The sequence below is a fragment of the Heliangelus exortis genome, chromosome 18, assembly GCF_036169615.1.
Source record: "Heliangelus exortis chromosome 18, bHelExo1.hap1, whole genome shotgun sequence".
NCBI classification, from domain to species: Eukaryota; Metazoa; Chordata; class Aves; order Apodiformes; family Trochilidae; genus Heliangelus; species Heliangelus exortis.
Window position 1 is genome coordinate 3801344 of NC_092439.1, and position 19658 is coordinate 3821001.

At 39.0% G+C, this 19658-nt stretch overlaps 1 protein-coding gene across 3 annotated transcripts in view; it reads left to right on the forward strand.

The window, feature by feature from the left end:
* Window positions 1-3843: 3843 nt before the first annotated feature.
* The window catches only part of PRMT3 (protein arginine methyltransferase 3), a 39116-nt gene continuing 23301 nt past the window's right edge, over window positions 3844-19658 (forward strand). For 2 of the 3 annotated variants that reach the window (XM_071761714.1, XM_071761715.1), the window contains exons 1-10: window positions 3844-3920; window positions 4238-4367; window positions 5076-5158; window positions 6127-6176; window positions 7267-7369; window positions 7666-7819; window positions 10246-10387; window positions 13435-13500; window positions 16591-16712; window positions 18846-18945. In XM_071761714.1, the coding sequence (XP_071617815.1) occupies window positions 3887-3920; window positions 4238-4367; window positions 5076-5158; window positions 6127-6176; window positions 7267-7369; window positions 7666-7819; window positions 10246-10387; window positions 13435-13500; window positions 16591-16712; window positions 18846-18945 (984 nt within the window). In that variant the 5' untranslated portion in view covers window positions 3844-3886. The remainder of the gene's footprint in view (window positions 3921-4237; window positions 4368-5075; window positions 5159-6126; window positions 6177-7266; window positions 7370-7665; window positions 7820-10245; window positions 10388-13434; window positions 13501-16590; window positions 16713-18845; window positions 18946-19658) is intronic. The other variant, XM_071761716.1, reaches the window with a different exon arrangement.

Sequence of the window (19658 nt, forward strand, 5' to 3'; positions counted from 1 at the left end):
GGTCTCGGCACTTTCCATTGGTTGATTTATTTTATTTTTTTTTAAAGAAGCTGGTACAAAGAATGGGAGATTTAACACACATAGCTACTACTCATAATACCTCAAACAAGCACCTTTTAAAGAAGCGGGAATTAATATTTATCAGGAGAATTTGCAGTTTTACAGAAGGATACTTCCATTTTTTGGTTATTTTGTTCTGTAAAATAAACTGAAAACGAAGCAAAAATCTGTCAACAGAAAAGCTAAACTCAGACAACTTGTAACAAGTTGGCATAAAAAGCAAAACATTAGCCTAAGGCTACTTAATGACTTCTTGTTTGATTCAGGATAGACAGTTTAGTTTAACTGCTTTAAAAATAATTTGATTGCACATTTGCATTTTGCTGTTGTTTACTTACATTATTTGTGCAGGGTAAGTCATTCTTTTTCCTGCTTCCTACATACTTTAGACCTCTGGCAGATGCTTTTGGGGCAGCTAAATCATATCTGAGAAAATAATTTTCCCAAGCTACCTGGTACCTTCTCCTGCAGAGTGTTTTCATTTGAATTTTACAGCAAAAGATGGTAGTTATCTTTTCAGTCCTAGTAACACAAAGAAATCTTGTGCTTATAGATCTGCTACAAAGTTTCAACTGAACTATTGCAATAAATCTTCTGAAACACTAAAATCCTAAAATATTCAGTGTGTTGTCCACTAGTCTAAGCCTCTTGTTTTCTAGATAGAGAAATGACAGTAAAACCACATCCTTTGCTTCCAGCAATTAAGTGAATTCATCCCAGTTAACTCTGAACTTTCTTTCTGAAAAATGCAACTTGATGGATACTCCCACACATCTTTACTGGAAAACTAGAAGTTATTTTTGCAAGAAGAAGAGTGTTAATGGATTTAGTCCAAAGCCTGATTCTACTTTCTGTTTTTTATCTGACTTTTAACTTGTTTTTTTTCTGCTCATAATCAGTAATATTGTTTCTCATTCTACTGGGGCAGTCACAACTTGAGGAAAGGGGAGCTGAACAATGAAATACTTGTATTTTTGTTACATCCATCAAAACTAGGACACTGCTCTGGGCTGTGGTCTAATATACACTAAGGTAAATAATTTCCACAGCACGTGTGGAATTTGATCCTTTTTTTTGTGGCACACTTCAGCTTTCCACAGTCTTGGTTTTGTTGCTCCTCATCAACACAGACCAGAGCTGGTTCTGGTGGATCTGATGTTCTCAGATGCTCAGCCCTTCACAAGAAATGCTTTGGTTTCTAAGTAGCTTGTGTAGGTATAGAATTATTATTTGATTTAATATAGAATGATAGAATGGGTTGTGTTGGAAGGGAGCTTAAAGATCATCCAGTTCCAATCCCCTTGACATGTGCCAGGGACACCTCCCACTAGCCCAGGCTGCTCCAAGCCCCATCCAACCTGGCCATGAACACTTCCATGTCATGGTGACATGGTCTAAAATAAAAACTTAATTTTACTTCAGATGAGGATAGGATTTCTTTCACAGTTCATCTTAACAATACCTTACTCTAGGGCCAAGTATTTTCCCTTGCAGAAATACAGATACAAACAGAAAGTATGAACTATGCAGAGATGCTTTCTCTGCAAACAGTGGTTTATCCTCACAATGCTTATGAGTACTTTTATCTGCATTTTCCTTTTGGACATCGCCAGTAACTCTGATAATCAGTGATTTTCTAAGCCTCAAGGTATTCTATTAATTTTTTAGCATTGACTGACTGGAGATATCCCAGTTGGATCCCAGTAGGCTGTAGCACCAGACATTGTCATGACAGAGGCACTTCTGTACCTTCTGGATCTCTCTCTAGAATGCTCTCTAGAATTACTTCTAAAGTTCTTTCTGGATCGTTTTATAGACCACTTTCTAGGCACAATTCTAGAGCTCTTTCTCGATACACTGCTGGAGTGTTCTCTGGATCACTTTCCAGAGCACTATGCTCCTAGCATGTTTTCTATACATGCCTCCAGAGCATATTCTGGAGTGCTTTCCAGATATACCGCGACTGCTCTCTGGATAGCTTTGCAGAGCACTCTATAGATCTGCTTCCAGAGATCTTTCTAGATAAGCTTTTAAAGATCTCTCCAGATTTCTGTATAGGTATTTTTCTAGAGTATTTTCTGGACACACTTCTAGACCTCTTTCTAGATCTCTCTCTTGTTCTTCTAAATGTACTTCTAGCATGCTTTCTTGATTGGCTTCTAGTGAGGTTTTTTTTTATCATTCTCCAGAGCTCTCTCCTGGTATTCTTCTGGAGCATTTTCTAGAACTCTTTCTAGATGTGCTTTTAGAGTGCTTTCTGGATAGTTTTCTATAGAGTTTTTAGATGTGCTTCTAGAGCATTTTCCAGATAACCTTTCTAGATCTATTATTTTATCTGTTGTTTTCTATGCAGCTTTCTAGGTTGTTTTCTGGGTGGCTTTCTAGCTTGGCCAGCATTATGAAGCAGTAATCCCTTACACTGTAAATCTTCCTGTACCATGCAAAGCCCTTTACAAGGATTAGGAGATTGTAACAGAAGTTATCATATTTCAAGAGGTACTGGTGTAAGTGATACACTTCTGCTCCAGGATTTCACGCATTCTTCACCCACTGTGCTATATGCAGTGACCCAAAGGAACAGGTGCTTTACATTGAAATTTGAATCTGAATTCAAGTAATAATTAAAAGATTTGGTTACAAGGCTGTGTGGCACATTCAGTCTGTTGCTCTCCAAGTGGACTCAACAATAGGAGCAAAGACTGTGCAATCAGTGACCCCTTGCCCCTTTGGTAGGGGAGAATTTCAGTAAAACACAAAGAAAGTGCTGTCTCTGCTTTTGCTGCTATCAGCTTGAGCAGTCCTGACAGAGTAGTGGCTCTTAAATCTATTTCTGCAATTAGCTGCCGGAGCAAGAGGAAAGTATATTTTATTATTCTGCATCACTTCTGTTTCTTCCATGGAATCAGAACCTTGAGAGAATAAGGTAGAAGGTAGACTTGCCAGGGTTTTTTTCAGTTCACAAAGGGTGTGCAGCATTTTGCCAGTATTCCGCAATAATTCTAATTCCATGAGTAGCACTGAGTGGCTACATAAGGAAAAAAATTCCATGATAAGCATTGGTTTATACAGCTACACAGCATTAGCACAGAATCAGAATCACCTTGTCAGACCTACAGAAGTACATCTGAGTGCCTACAGAATTTATAAACAAAAGACAAAATAGAACTTGTGAAAGTCTGAGTTAGTAGCTCTCAGATCAAATTTCCTTTTTTAAACCTGTCAATTTGGCCTTATCTAAAGCCAGTTTCTATACTTAAGATTTTTAATGTCCATCTGGATATGCCTATAACCAGGCAAACCTAACCTGATAAATTAGTACTGGACATAAAAGCCTTGTTAGCTCTAAGACAGGAAAGTAGGGGAAAGAAAGAGATTTGCAGGTATTGATTAAAAATCAGAGATTTTAATCCAGACAGAGTAAATGCAGACTTTCAGGTTTCCTTCTTGAATTCTGCACACACACACACCTCAAACCTCTATACTTTTATATTCAGCAAAACCCACTGAATTTGCACTCTGACAGCCTAGAATCTGACTCTTGGTTTCTTCCCTCTAGAAACAACCCAAAGCTGCAATGATGAGGATAATTCCCTCTCTCCGGCAGCGCTCCGCACCCCACAAGATGGCGCCGCTCCCGCCCTCCCGCTCCCGTTTGAAAAGTAACGGTCGGGGCCGCTCTCAGCGCTGACCGGAGGGGGCCGCTAGGGGGCGCGCTAACCCGCTTGGCCCCGCCCCCTCACCTCTCTAGCGCCCGCCCAGGTGACGTTGCTGCCCGGGGCGGGACGGGGCGGGGCGGCTGCCCGGAAGCGGCGCACGTGGGGCAGCCATGGGCTCGCGGGCGGAGGGCGCCCCCCTCGCGGGTGGGTGGCGGCGCGCGCAGGGCCCCTCACACCCCTTCCTCACACCCCCCCCCTCACAACCCCCCCCTCACACCCCCCCCTCACACCCCTTCCTCACACACCCCCCTCACGCCCCCCCTCACACCCCCCCCCCCAACACCCCCCTCTCACACCCCTTCCTCACACCCCTTCCTCACACCCCTCTTCCTCCTCATCCTCCCCCTCTTCATTCTCCCCCTCATTCTCCTCCCTCTCATCATCCTCCCTCTCCCTTGTCCCCCTCTTTCTCCTCCCCTTCCCCGCCGCTCTCTAACGCTCCGGTGCCATGGATTCCACAGGGCCCTGCGAGCCGCCCGCTGAGGAGGAGATGTCCGAGCTGTCTGACGGCGAGGAGGCCTGGGAGGAGGAGGAGGAGGAGGAGGGCGCTGCCGCCGAGTGCCTGCGGACCCGCTGTCTCTTCTGTGACAGGTGAGGTGGCAGCGACCTCGGGTGTGGTGTCCCGGTGCCTTCACTGCCCCCGACCGGCCCAGGGACCTCCGGAGCCCCCGGGGGAAGGGGATGGGTGGGTGGGTGCCAGAGCCCGAGCTCGGCCCGCTGGAGGTGGCTGGGTCAGGAAAATCATCACTGCCTGCGCTGTAAGGGTGCTCTGTAGCTTAGCAAGCTTGTATGCTGCCTTTGTAAGAGCTGAAAGTTTGTTAAATCCGGAATAAAAAAAGGAGGAGTAACAGGGGGAGCAGTGAGTTCCCCCTCTCCTCACTTTGAAGCAGCATGGAATTTCATCTCTGGGATTCTCATTTACCGTTGCCGGTTAATTGATCAGGATTTTTATTTTAATGCAGCAGACCTAGGTGGGCTCAAGCCGATGCAGCTTTTATGTCTCTGGTTAAATGCTGACTTTGCTCTAAAGGAGTTTTTGAAAGTTAGCAGAGTTTGTGCTTTTGTCAGCCAGAGTTTTTGTGGTGATCACTTCATGTTGCAGGATATTTTGAAAACAGAATTACAGGTTGCTTGTGAGAGGTGTGAATAAGCAGATCCCTGTTTATCCTTCTCAAAGACAAAAGTGATGTATTCTGTAGACATTGCCCAGCAAGTCACAGCAGAGCATGTAAAACTCACAGGAGTGTTACAGCTTTTAAACATGTAAGTAATGTATGTTTAATAACTTGTTACTTACAGGGTGTTTAGTTCTGCTGAAGATATTTTCTCCCACTGCAAGACAGAGCATCAGTTTAATGTTTGTGATGTGATCAAGAAACATGGTGAGTTTTTTTTTCATGACTTGTCAGCTACTTCTGTGTATCAGCATCTTGTTTAAAATAAATAGCAAAAATTAGACACTGTTGGGCTCAAGATCTTAGCAGACACCAAAGTGGATGTATCCACCTGGGGGTGGAGAAACTGGGTTGTACTGCTGGGGTCTTTTAAGGGACTGTTTGCAGCTTTGCCTTACACTTCCCTACAACCACCTGAAGGAATGTGAGGTTGACCTCCATATGAAGCTGCTGTTTGTTACTGAAGGGAAGGATGTACCTGAAGTGGAGGGTTGGCTTTGGAAGAGTTAGGTGAGACTGAAACCCACTGCAAGGAAAACAAGGACAGGGGAACAGTGTTGCTGAAACACAATTTCCAGAGTGTGCACTAAAAAGGGGGTAGAGGGGATGGGGCAACATAAACCATTTAGAAACCTGTGTGTATATTTTTAAGATCTGGTCTGTTTTCTCTCTAAAGTCCATTGGAAAGTATCCCCACCATTCTTCAGGAAGGTGCATGCTTGTTAAATTACTGTTTCTGAGCAAGCTTTACATCACTACTGGTGTGTTTTTGATTTGTATGATCAATTAATTTTATTAAGTAGAAAGCAAAAAAATGAGAACAAAGTAGTGCAACAGCCTAACAGGACCAGCAAGGTAGCCAGCAGGAGATGAATATGTCTGTCCTGACATAGCTGCATGCCAAATGGATTAAATCCTTTTTCATCATCCACATTTGCATGTGTCCCATTCTTAATTTGTAGTACATGTATTTGTCTTGAGGGTGAGAATTTTCTGATTTAGTCCTGAGGAGCAGAAAAATGTAGCTGCCAGACTTAAGACAGGAAGACTGCAGAAGATAATGAGGTACACCCCAAGGGGAAGCTGGCCAATCAGACAAGTAATTAGTATTCTTGTAATTGTAAAATGCCTGGGGGGTTTCTGTAATGCAGCCTCTTCTTTTTTTTTTTTTTCAGGACTTGATTTTTATGGATATGTTAAACTAATAAACTTTGTTAGATTAAAGGTAGGTGTGCTATTTACTACTAATGTACTCTGTGTGTGGAGAATGGGAAATGAAGATGCTGTGCTTGCTATCTGCAATTTTGTAATACATGTGTGAAATTTTGTATTTTATTTATAGAAATACAAATTATAGGGAGTAAAATAACTATTGATGGGTTTATTTAGATTTGAAGTTGGTTTTGTTTTAAATATATTTAACTCGTGTGCATTTTATTGTTTCCAGAAGAGGCTGCTCAAACTTGGAGAAAGGCCATGCTGTGTAGCATGGTGGGTTTTTTAATTCATCTTGGCCTTTGCCTCTGCTGTCTTACTCCAGTAATGGGTTAATTTCCTGAGAACTGTAGTTTCCCAGTTCTCACATGTGTGTTGGTCTTAGAGAATCTTTCCTGGGAATGGAGCTGGCCAGACCCCAGCCTCACTATTAGTAAGGACAACACCTGATCCTTTAGGGCACAGAACCTAAAATTAATCTCTGCTAAAAGGACACCAGAAACTGGAAAGTGGTTTCTGTTCTGATGCCCAAACCAGGAAGCCTGCAGTTTTTAGTAAGGCCTGGGTGTATTTTGTGTGTTCTGTGACTCTGAAGTATGTTCTTTGGTTGTTCCCTAAAACTTCAGGTTTAGGCTTAATACAGAGTGGTTTTTACTTCTGCCTTCAAATCTTAAATCCTTAAATAGTTTATTAAGAGAGGTTAACTATATATGCAGAGTAAACACAGGAAAAAAAAGAAGTTTAATATCTGAGTAAATTTGATTCCTCATAGTTGTATAATCCTTCAGTGTCTACCAGTGCTTTATTACTTATATTGAATTCCTTGATCCTGTGGCTTCCTGGGCTTTGGGACCCAGAGTAGCTCATAGATGTAGTTTTATGCTGTGTTTTAGTCACAGTGGTTGTAGTGTCAGTGGGCTAAGGCAAGTACTTGTCAGAGCCACTGTTCCTGCTAGTCATGCTTTAAAGGAGGAGCTTTCTCAGCCTTTGCTACACAGATACTTTAATAGTACTCCAGTTATTTTAACAGATGGAAGAAGAGAGCTTTGCCTGGTGCTTTCAAAGAAACTTGGCTTACATGCTCTTCTCTTTCCATCTAGAAACCAACAGCAGCATATCTGTGTTCTCTCAGCAGCCCACTGCCTTGGGAAGGAGAGGATTTTTTGAAACCAGAGCTACAGGATGATCTCCTACTTCAGTTTGGTAAATAAATATGTCTCAGTGTGACTGTACTGAGTTGTGGGGTCAATGTGGTATTGGCAGAGCTCTTGCTATACAAAGTATTATCTCTATTATTCAGATGACAAATACATGAGGAGTTCCACACTCAAGTCATGACATTGAGTCGTGCTCTGAAATTTTTACCACATTTTATATGCTGGCTTTCAGTCGCTGAGCCCTGTTACATTGTCTGCAGAAGCTCTTGAAGTATGTTTATGAGCTGCTGTGAAGCAATGTGTAACTGATAGTTTGTTATTTTTTTCTCCTCATTTCTTCAGATATAGAAGATCTTTGTGAACCTGCAAACGTTTTGCCTTCTAATGGTTTAAATGATACCATGATGCTCCTTGAACAACTAAAACATGCAGAACACAGAGCAAGACTCGCAGAAGCAGCCTTGGCTAGGGCACAAGATGATCTTCAAAAAATGAAGTAAGTGTTTGAACTGAAGTTTTGGGGGTTTTATTTGATGTTTTAGGTTAGATGGCATGGTAATGTTTAAAGACCAATCAGTAGAAATGCAAAGACGTGGTAGAATGCAACTGTGGAGTAAGGCTCATTATTTATGTTGGGGTAGTAGGCTTTATTTTTAACTTGTAGATGACTGTAAAAACTGTACAAAACCTGCACAAACTGAAAAAGCAAAGTATTCTTAGGAAAGCTAAATAAATATATGGCCCAGAAACATGTATTTTGTTTCAGATCACTGTTTTCTAGACACTTTTCCATTAGCCCTTTAAATATGATTTTAAATATTGACGATGTACACGATGGAGAAGAAAGGAAGTATTGGCAAATTAAATAAGAGACTTTAAACACTCTGAGAGGTTGTTCCAAACATTGAGCTTTAGTAGCAGAATTCAGTTACAGTTCAGAGAAGCCATAGGGAAATCAATAAACCAACTTTTCAACTGCTTTTATTTTCAGTCTCAGATATGGCTTCTGGTAGTAAGAATATTCATTTTATCACAGCCATGACTCGGGACATCTCCATTAGCTGTACTTGCTACTTCTAAATCTTGAGGTCTGCAGAATATGGATTACTGATTCTCATAGATAGAATGAGAATATAAATGTCTTCTTGGGTCACCTCGTTTTCACACAGGCGATTTCCCACGCTTTATCTAGCTACAGATGCTGCTTGGGATACAAAGTAACCATCACTTCTTTTAGTAGCAAATTTTGCAAGTTTTGCTCTCTAAGATTTGAAAACACTTAAGGGTTTTTTTATGAGTACAGGTTCAGGATCAGTCATGAAGCTCCTTAGAGATAGCTGCCTTTTGAGCTCTGGAATAATAGCATGAGGACACCCACTAATTAAATATAAAATTATTTCTGTGGGAATGTTTTTCAAGTTTGCTATTCCATGTAGGCTTACTGACTTATAAAAGTTGAAAAGAGTACAAGTTAAAGACAGGTAGATGGAGGTCTACCTGTACATGGGCCCCACCTGCCCTAAGTGGTGACATTTGTATAAATCAGGTCTCTTTTAGCAGTTGATGTAATTTAGAGATTGAAGAGCATGGCTTGTATCTCTTAAATTTCTCCATCTGTCCCCTGCTTAGATATGATTTTTTGGTTTTACTTCCCTTCTTGCTTCTTGACTAAAAAGACAAGAGGGCAGAGAGGGCAGCTGTCTCTGGAGGTTGTTTGGTACTTGTATTGCTTGTGTAAGCTGGAGGAGTTATTGGCTTCAATCAATTTTAAGTAGTTTGAATCTAAAAATTGGGTTCAAATCTAGCAGTATGCTAATTATACTTAGTTGTGTGTTAGTCTTATTTATTGTAAGTTTCAAATTTTATCATTTTGATATTAATCCAAAAGTAAGGCAAATGCAAACTGCCATGGTAATGGCAATAATATTAAAAAGAAGATCCAGACCTTACCTGATGTTGGGAAGTATTGGAAGTTTCTGACACTGAAGAAGTTAACAGGAGTTCCTTTGCTACATTCTCTTCTCCATCCAAACTGGTCAAGCAGAGAAATATTTGATATGTCAGGTTTGAAATGGTGGTTTTGTTGTTCTCTAAGGGTTGTACTGGTAATAATGTACAGCTTCTGTACATTAAGTTCCTATCTAAGGAAGTATAACCATGACTACAGTTGAGCCTTGGCTGCTTTGAGTGGTCTAGGATGCAATTATTCTTGATGCTGGACTGTAGACCTTGTAGGAGTGTTATCTGGCTGAAGTGTATTTGCTTTTTCACTTCATTGTGTGTGCATTCACTCTTTTCTTGCCATGTTATAATAATTTTGTCATAAACCCCTTGATTTGTGTATTTTTTCATCAAAACTACTTTGAGGAATGTGAAGAGACCATATATTAGGAATGTGAGGCCATGGAGGAGAAAAATAAGCAGCGTGAAATTCCAGGTTTTTTTAAGATTCAAAGATTTTAAGTTCTGATTAAAGTATTTTCTTTAACTTTGCACCAGTCATGCAGTGTGTCTGGTGTTGTAGTCCTTGTGCTGTTTGTTCTATTAAATCCTCATCTCTGTTACTCACTCAGCCTAAAACTGATGTTGTTTTAACGGCTGTGGCACCACCTTTTTTACCAGCAAAAGAGACAATTCCTCCTTAAAAGAACAAAGGTGAAGTCCCAGTGTCTCTGCTGTTGTTTGCTGGTTGAAGGCAGGAGGGTGCCTGCTGGAGGTGCTGGGCAGAGCTTGGTGGTGCAGCAGCCTGGAGGAGCCTGCAGAGGGAGGTTGTGCACACTCAAACCTGGTCCCATTGTTATCAAAGCCTCCGCAGGCTGCATTCCTTATCTCTTTCCAGCCCCTTCTTCCCTTCTACTCCCCCCTCCTCCTTTTCATGGGCTCATCAACGTGTCTCAAGGGTGTATTTCCAATTGATTACAGACGATTTGCCCAGGATTTTGTGATGAACACAGATGTCAGGAGCAGCTCGGCTTCCAACGCCATTGCAGACCTGCAGGAGGATGAGGATGGTGTTTACTTCAGCTCCTATGGGCATTATGGGATACACGAAGAGATGCTAAAGGTTAGGAAGTCATCCCAACTGCATTTTAGGACTAAAGAGGAAAGATGGAATGAAGTGGGCTCTGTGCCCATAAATATACTGCAGAACAGCTGCATTTTTAACCCTCTCCATACATGATGGTGTTTTCCAAGGAGCTGGGTTGAGACATCTTTTCCTCTTTTATTTCCTTGGTATAAATTCTCCTTATAGAAAACATAAGAACATAAAATCATTTACACTGCATATATGCTTGAAGATATATTGCAATATCTGTACCTCAGCCTTCCCTTACCAAAAGCAGCTTTTTTTGAGGTGCTTCAAATAGAAAACGTGGTACATAAAACAGTGAGGTTTTTTCTTTAGTTTATAATTTCCTAGCTACTGAAATTTATGAGGCAAAACCATGTCTCAAATACATGGTTTCTTACTGCATTAGGTAAACAGAAATTGGTATTTGTGCATAGTTCATTGTATTGATAACATGGCATTGAACAGCTGGAAAAATTGTATCCACCTTTTATAGGATAAAAATAAAGTAATGCTTAAAACTCTTCAAAGGCAAATCTGCATCTGCCCTTTTAACTTGAAAAAAACAAACACAACTCAAAGTCCAACAACTCATAATTGAAATGAAAAAAATCTCTTCATGCTTCCTTTCAGCGAAAGTACCATAGTTGTGAAAGTCATAAATAAGTTTATAATTTTAAGTCAGAAATTTAAATAAAGTTCCTGCCTAATGTGGAGATAGAATACAGACTTGTGGAATTACTTTGTCCATAGAGGTAGCATACACAGTTTTCTGCTTTGTAAATAATTTAGTGGCCCCCATGCAGAAATTCACATGAATTTGTGTTAAGGATAATACAAACATGAGGTTAATTTTAGGGGAGAGGAAGGATTTTTAAGAAGCAGAGAGATGTCTGCAGAGGCAGATAATGCTTACCACAATGTATATTCTAGAGAAATACATTAGAAATACATTTAAAGTCTCAAATTAAAAAATACAGTTTGGTATTGCAGTATAGAAGTGTCATCTGAGATGTTATATATAAGCTGTGGGATGAGGAAGCCTTTCTGTTAATAAAGTTTATAATAATTCTGCATTTCTGAACAAGGAGATTAGTACAAAATAGTATTTTAATTGGTTTCGTGTTTGTCAGAATGCTTGTAAGATGACTTTTGTCTCTCCTCAACAGAGGAAAGCAATTGATTTTTATGTTTTGATTTTTTTCCTGTATGCTAGGCGCTCACTTTTTTGTGTGTGTGTCAGCTGTATTTATATAAATATAGTCACTTGCTACATTGACATTTTTATGGAGTCTTGCTGTCTGAATTTTAAGTCTGACACTGCTCAGTTTAGAAACTTTTTTTTTATGCCTGATAAGGGTAAAATGAAGTTTCATTTGTTATTTTGCTGCAGATACTTCAGAGGGGAGGGGAGGAAGAATGTTCCCTCACACTGGCCAATGGGTAGTGTTTTCCTTGGTCTGTATTTTTTTTTTTTTCTCGAGAATTTTTTGCCTCATCTTAATAAATTCCCCCTTAGCATTTTATTTTAAAACGATTTTAAAAAGCATTTATATTGAAATGGTGAGGGAGGGAATGGAATTGATGGATAGAGAAACCTGAAGTGAATGACTGTGGCTCACCCGTGCAGCAGCGCAGCCAGCAGAGGCAGCAGCTGGAATTGTGTTAAGTTGGGGCAGTGCTGAGGCAATGTGAGTGGGCAGGATGGAAGGCTGAAAGCTTTCCACATGGCTGCTTTCTTGATTGATGCTGAACCTTCCCTTTTTTTTTTTTTTCCTCAAACTTTTTTGGTTGCTTCAGCAAATCCTATTATATACTGCAGCAAGGTGAGGCACTAAAAATAGTTGCTCTGAATATAGCATCATAGTAAAGCAGTATGATTTTAAAGGATCCCAGTTCTTTTTTTTAATTTATGTTAATTATGTGTATTTTTAAAGTAAAGTTTTCTAATATCCTTAACTGTTTCTTTGGGCTCTGTGTGTCTGTGATAATCCTCTGAAATATAGAACTGGATTTTAGGATTTTCAAGCCTCAAAGTAGTTTGTTTTGTTTTTCCAGAATTGTTATGAACGTATCCTTCGTTCTCAGTCTCTGGTTTTTAGTCTGCTTTTTCCAATAAAATAAGGCTCTTCTCTCTCATTGGAGAAAATTCTTATTTTCTGTATTGTTTCTGAAATTTTCCTGCCTTAGTAGAAAAATGTTAATTTAAAGATAAGCAACTGGATTTTATTCTTCAGTATTATCTGTAGGGTTTTTTTTTGCTTTTACTTTGCTCTAACACTTAACTGCAGCAGCAGTTCCAAAACCTTTACTTGCCTGTCAATTTGTGTACCTGCTGATGCATATTCAGAAATTCAGTGTTTTAATAAATTACCTTGTTGGTAGATTTAGCTGTAGTGCTGTCTTTCAAAGATTAAGAAACTATAAATATTTAGTTCTCTGCTTGAAAACATCGTAGCTTTTCAGGTCATGTTTTATTATAGTTAAGTTTATTTTATTGGGCTTTTATGGAACAGGGTGTACAGCTTCAATTATTGGCTTGTTGTCAGGTTTGCAAATTTGTAGTTTGTTCAGAAATGGAAAAGTTTAATCTGATCCATAACTTCTTTGAAGGAGTCTGTGTTGCAGCAGTGTCAGAGAATAAAATCACACGAAACGTTTTATGAGCTTGTGACTCAAATTTTTGCTCTTCTGTAGAAGGTTGTTATGTAAAGTTGATGCAGTATTTCTACTGTATTACTGCTGGTCTTGGAAAGTGGTAGAGAGGTATTAACAGCTTTGAAACATCCAAAATCAAATTCATCAGATTGGAAAAGTGTAAGCTAATTTCTTTTTTTTTTTTTTCCTCCAGAAGCTCAGCTGGTTTGATTTGCAAAGACAGTAAATTTTGAGGGCTTATGTATAGAAAGTGTCATGATTGCAGAGTCTCTTTAAGTATGGTAGCCACAAAACATCTTTAGGCCAAGTTTCTCAGCATTTTGAATGATATGCAGTATATAAGTAGAAAAAATGAACACCATTTTTTATTCCTAACATTATAGGATAAAGTACGTACAGAAAGCTATCGTGACTTCATCTATCAAAACCCACATATCTTCAAGGACAAGGTAGGTAAAACAGCTCAGAAAATTAAAAAATTTCTGCACTATTATTTTTTTCTCCAGTGGTAGAAACCCTTCAGGTTGGCTACTTTGTAGCTTTGGGAATAGAATATTGTACTGACAAGATCTGATTTAATGGACCTTGGTTTTATGGGGTGTTAGAGTGCTATTCAGTTGCTGGAGGGTGTGAAGTGCTGATAACAGAAGGGCTGATCACTGTTGTCGTTGTTCTGTGGGCCTTGTTGGGATGTTCATTAATTATGTTGGCGGGGTTAAGTTGAACCTTTGTCCAGTGTATTAAGTGGAATCCATTTCAGAGGGGCTCTTTACCAGAATGAGGTGAACTGCAGTGTGAGCCTGATAAAAACATCCTAGAAGCAATGTGTCATTAGAACTGGGGAAGAATTCATATGCAACTGATGGATTGAACTAGTGCTGTTTAGTCTCTCCAGAAGAGGTTATTATTAAAGGAACTTAGAACTAAACTGATATTTTGCAGTGAGGAGAGACTGCACTGATGTTTGTTTATGATCTTACTATGGTTATAACCCCTGCATAGTTAAAATCTTCCTCTTATTTCTGTTTCTGATGAGTTTTGTTGTGTTCTGGGTTATGCTGTGCAGTCTTCTGATCCAGATGAGTTTTTCTCAACTTAGTGCTCACCATTCTTAAGCTGTGTGTGGATATTTCTTAACGTGAAACCAGCATGTCTAGGTTTATGGAAGGCAATCACTGTTCATTTGTATTTTGATTGAGATTTTGTTAATAAGTCATAGTAGAAGACGTAATAAAAGTGCACCAGTCTGATGGTTCCTCTAGCACAATTTTTACAGTGTTTTTGATCAACATTAACTCAAATTTCCAGGGTATCCAAGCCTGGCACAGTGTGTTGAGGTTGAATGGAAATAAAGATTATTAATTGTATTCCCAATAGCTTCCATCCAGGTGACCAGTGCCTCACTTAACAATTCTGTGTCTTGAATAGTAGTTGATGTAGCTTTCACTTGGTATGCTCTTGTGGAGAATATGTGGGAATTGTGATCCATTTTATAGCAAGAGTATTTTTTTGTGGAAAAATAATTGCTTAGAAAAGCATGGTTAGTTTTTATTGTAGGATAGAACTCCGAGGCAGGCATCAATGCCATATTGAGGGGAAAAAATGAGGTTTTAAATGTTATTCCTGCTAAAAGTTTATTGATGGAATTAATTGGCCAAATTACCTGACCTGTGTTTTTGAATTCAAAGTGATTTTTTTTTCTGTTGCTGGAAGTAGAATATCAGTTTTGATCAGACTGCAGAGAAGGATGTGATACTGCAGTACATGATGGCATAGTCAAAGCACCAGTCCAGATGCTCCAGATATCTGGTGAGAGGCCATATGTGATCACTGCAAGAATGTGTTAGCTGGAGACCCTTGTCCTTAGGCTAATTGGTGATCATTCTCCTTGTCTTTCAGTTCCTCAGATGTGTTCCAGCTTGTATGTTTTCCCTCCTGTGCCTTTTTCTCCACCCCCTTTCTCTGCCTGAAGCCAGATGAATTCCATCTGGGTTTTTAAGTGACCACGGCAGCTGTCCAAAGTGGTGTCTGTTTTGATTTTTTTCCAATTTGTGGTGATTACTCTCTTCCATGCAACTGTACATCAAGATCATTCTTTCACAGAGGTCTATTTTTGGCTCTGAATTCCATCTTTTATGGCTCAGCAATTTTGTTGACTGCCATGGGCAAAGTGTTAAAAAAAGAGATGACGTTGGGGGCATGAGTTTTCAGCAGCTGCAAGAATATTGATTTTTACTTTCTATTCCTGTCACCAGAAGACATCAGATTCCTGTCACTATTTCAGTAGCCATTACATACATACTCTCATGTAATTTGTGAGTGAGCTGTAGAACTGAATCCTCTTGGGACATAGCTGCAGAGTCCCAAGTGGAACAAGTAGCTCTGTCCACAAATTCAGTGGCCAGCCTCTACACAAAATGCTGTAAAAAATTCATCATGCTGTTGTTTTTTGTACTGTGACTTCAGATTGTAAGTTGCTCTATGAAGAGAGGTGGCAGTCAACTCTTCATTCCTTGCTTCTGAGGGTGCCACAGCAGAAGCTTGCTTATTCTCTTCTGCTAAGGATAAATGGCTATTTTGTTTGTGCTGGATTCAGAATCATTGTTCTGTATCCATCATCCAAATGGATGTAAAGCAAGGCAAGCAGACCCATGCAGAAAATTTAAGTACTTCAGTTCTCTTTGTCAGGTGAAATTTACAGTGTCTTTACAGTGTTGATTCTGTTGAGTTTTAATGCTGTGTGTGGTATGGACAGTGTTCAGGAAATCAGTTGATTGTCAGATTTCATAATGTTTTGGGGTTTAGTGCTTAGAATTTTTGAACACCATTAGTAAAGCTTAACCATAGCAGGTAGAAGTCTAACACCAAGCCTGCTGATAGTCTTTGGTACCAAAAGAATGCATTTTTCTGAGCCTTGTTGTGTAATTTTTAAGTGTTATCATGAAGTTTATTTTTATTTCATGAAAAATTATGGATCCAATCTTGCTGAATGTTACAAATAGTGTTAGATGGAAAACTTTTCCAGTTGTTAAGCCTGTGCCAGTTACAGCTTTAAATGCAGTCAACTTGAGCCATAGCTGTTTTGAAGCACTGTGGCCATGTCTGTTACAGGATTCCTAAATAAGTTTCTGAATAGACTGTTAATGAGAAACTGCAGTTAGAATATGGGTTTTTCAGTGGCAGTGCTAAATTCAGTTGTTAGTGATTCACTGATTAAAGCTATTTAGGCTAATTTCTTGTTTCTTTTGTTCAAGTAAGTTTTTAATTCTTGCCCAAATAATTATTTGTGTTTGTTTGTCCTGGGTCTGAGTTCCTTTGCAACTGGAGCTAGACTGTTTCATCTGTTTTCTATCTATAAGAGGTAGTAGAGAGTGTGTAATTAGAACTGCAGTATAACTTGGATATTTCTGAGTGTTATATTGATTCTACCATTTGTTCTTTCTATTAGGATATGAAATCTCACTGATGCAGAAAGAAATGTAAAATACTATAGCAAGGGAAATAAATGGAGGTAAAAATAAACATCTCATTAATTTCAGGTGGTTTTGGATGTTGGCTGTGGAACTGGAATACTCTCCATGTTTGCTGCCAAAGCAGGTGCAAAGACAGTGATTGGAGTTGACCAATCTGAAATCATCTATCAGGCTATGGACATCATTCGGTAGGAAACATTCCAAGAAAAATATAGTAAATGTAAAAAGTTATTAAAATGCTGTTAATGGTTACCTGTCACTCAGTCTGTCTTATGTTGTCTGAAAAATTTAACACAGGTTTTGATGTGCAGCCAAGTTGCTTGCTCCTGTGATAGAGATAATGAAAGCAGAGCTGTAGCTAAGGCAGGATGTTTCTCAGACTGTCCTCCTCATGTCAGCATGAGGCTGGTGCTGCCTTGCTGCTGAGGCTCCAGCTGACTGCTGCCAGTGTCTTTTCTATTCTTATGCTTTAAGTGTTGCTGCTGATAGAATTCTGAATTTATAGGCAGCAAGAGTTGAAACACATTTAAGACATTTCAAGAGAATGTGTTAAACTCTTCCTCAGTGCACTACTTGGAGTTAAAGAAGTACTTCTGATGTAGGTAAACCCAGTAAAATTTCCTAAAGGAATAAAGTTGATAAATTTTTAATGGAGTAATGTTCATTGGAGTACTGAGCAGCTCTGTGTTGCTTAAAAATGATCACTGCAGTGTGCTCCCACCTGTGATCACAGAAGGTACTCAAGAGCTTTTGTTCTTTCCAGAATTCAGGTTCATTTCTAGCATCCTGTTTGCTGGGAGCAATGCAACCCTTCTGTGTGGGTAAACTGGAATAAGTGTCCTGAAGGGCATGATTCTTTCCCAGGGTTACATAGCAAACTTATTTTTAAGTTTTGGTTTCTCTTTTTCTTACTGTGAATGGCTGCCCATAAACTTTCTTATGCAGTGAATGATTTTTGTTGTCTGTCACTGCTAAAATAGAATAGAAAGTTGAACTACCTGTACTTCCCAACTCACAGTACTTTTTTGCTACAAAGTGTAAACTGCATTGGTTGGTTTACTGGTTTTTTGTTTTGTTTTTTTTTTTACTACCTTAAAATTGAAAACAACCACAGAATTAATGAATCTTTTTCATCTCTCTTGATTTTAAAATGATGTCCTTGTATGTGCTTGGAAGCCATCCTTGCATCTCTCCATGTCCTTAAAATATTGTTGTCAGTGATAGCCCTTGAGAGTTTTATTTCTCACTTTGAACTTCTGGTTTTTTTTTTACTACATCATTAATGATGAACTACTCTTCTAACAGAAGACTGTCATGTATAGAGTATTTAGTAGATCATTCCAGCAGCCCACATGTTCAGGTAGCCCTTTGACCCTTTCTTTTTCCTCCCCTCATTCTGATTGCTCTCCCATCCTCTTTTAGATTGAATTTTTAATGTGATTACTGGTCTGAATTGCAAGCCAGACAGTAAGAGTAAGATATCAGGATAGGGAAGGAAGGGACAGAGATAAGAACTGCAGTGGAATGATAAATTTCTTTGTTGGGAATATTTTCCTGCCCTTTATAACAATAGCTATTGCAATAATACAGAGAATTCTGGTATGGTTACCCAAGAAGAAAAGCACTTAGTTTCAAAGTCATGTGTTTAGTGATTTTACTCTCATGCCATTTTTGTTTCAAAAACTGTATTCATGTCACAGTACTGTACAGGATGGTTGTACCATTGCTTGGGAGGTAATATCTGATTTAGCAGGAGATGATTTTGGCCAAAATGACAGTGGGGAGGATGCCTTTAGTGTGGAATAACTGTAATACTGATCTAGAGGGAATGTTTGTTCTCAGTGACTTTGCAGCTCAATTTGTTAAATAAAAAACCAAGTCGTGCAAAACAGCTTTGGAAGGAAGTTAATTTCCATTGCTATCCTGGTGTGATGAGTAGGCTCTAATCATTATAGAGTTAGGCTACAGGGGTCAGAGAAGGAGAACTGGGAACAAGCAACTCTAAATAAAGAGGAGCAAGATTTTAAATTGTTCTCCTCTGTATTTTTCTAGTTTCTGAAGCTCACACATTTACACAATGTGTTGGAAGTATACAGATCTACTGTCTGATACCATTGCCTGAAGCTTCATCTCCTGCAGTTTTGGGTACTCAGAAACAATCCTTCTGAAACATAACTGAGAAGAAGAATACTGCATTTTAATCCTTTGTTGATAAGTTAGATTGTTAATGGGTGAGAAATGCAAAATACAAACATCAGTATCTCTCTCCTGACAGCATAAATTGAAAAGAGAAACTTGTTTGTTTATGTTGTGACTTGCAGATTAAATAAACTTGAAAACATCATTACATTAGTCAAAGGAAGAATTGAAGAAGTAGATCTGCCTGTTGAAAAAGTGGATGTAATTATATCTGAATGGATGGTAAGGTGCATGAATATTCTTTTCAAGACATGGTTATTTTCAAGAAAAAAAAAGTGTTGGTTTTTTTCATTTTTTCATATTTTTTTAAACAGAAATTTATCATGCTTGCAACAGTTATTGATCTTAATAAAGAAATGTGTGTGACAATACCCAGTGCCAGGCTGAACTTCATAACGATTAAATAAATCTGTTCCCTATCAAATATGTGGTAGAAAACACCCCTTGTGACATTTTTTTGTGGGCTTCTGCTATTTGGTGGTCTCACATCACAGGCTTTCAAATATCACTTCAAAATACGAATTTTTGTTCATGCTAATTCCCACTGTTTGGACTTACAAAAAACCTCTTTGGCCTTCAAAATTAAATCAATGACAACTTATATTCAAAGCTTATCTGGTGTTTTCTCCAAACTTTGGCTCTTCTATTATATGCAAGGGCCTCTTGTAGAAAGGTCCCTTGTTCAGTCTAGATCCATATGTATCTGACTAGTTTCCAGGTAAAGGTGGATAAAATTGTGATCTGATTGTTGGTTTTGTTGGTTTTTCAATATTACATACTTTAGTGTGCTGGAAATCTGCAGAAGTTATTATTCCAGTGCTATAATGAAGAATTGAAGCAAGAGCTTAATTTAGTCTTGAGTTCACCAGTTTCAAGGAAGGTTGAAGTCATTGGCTTAAACTAGTGGTTGAAAAATAGTGTGTAATGGTTGGTGA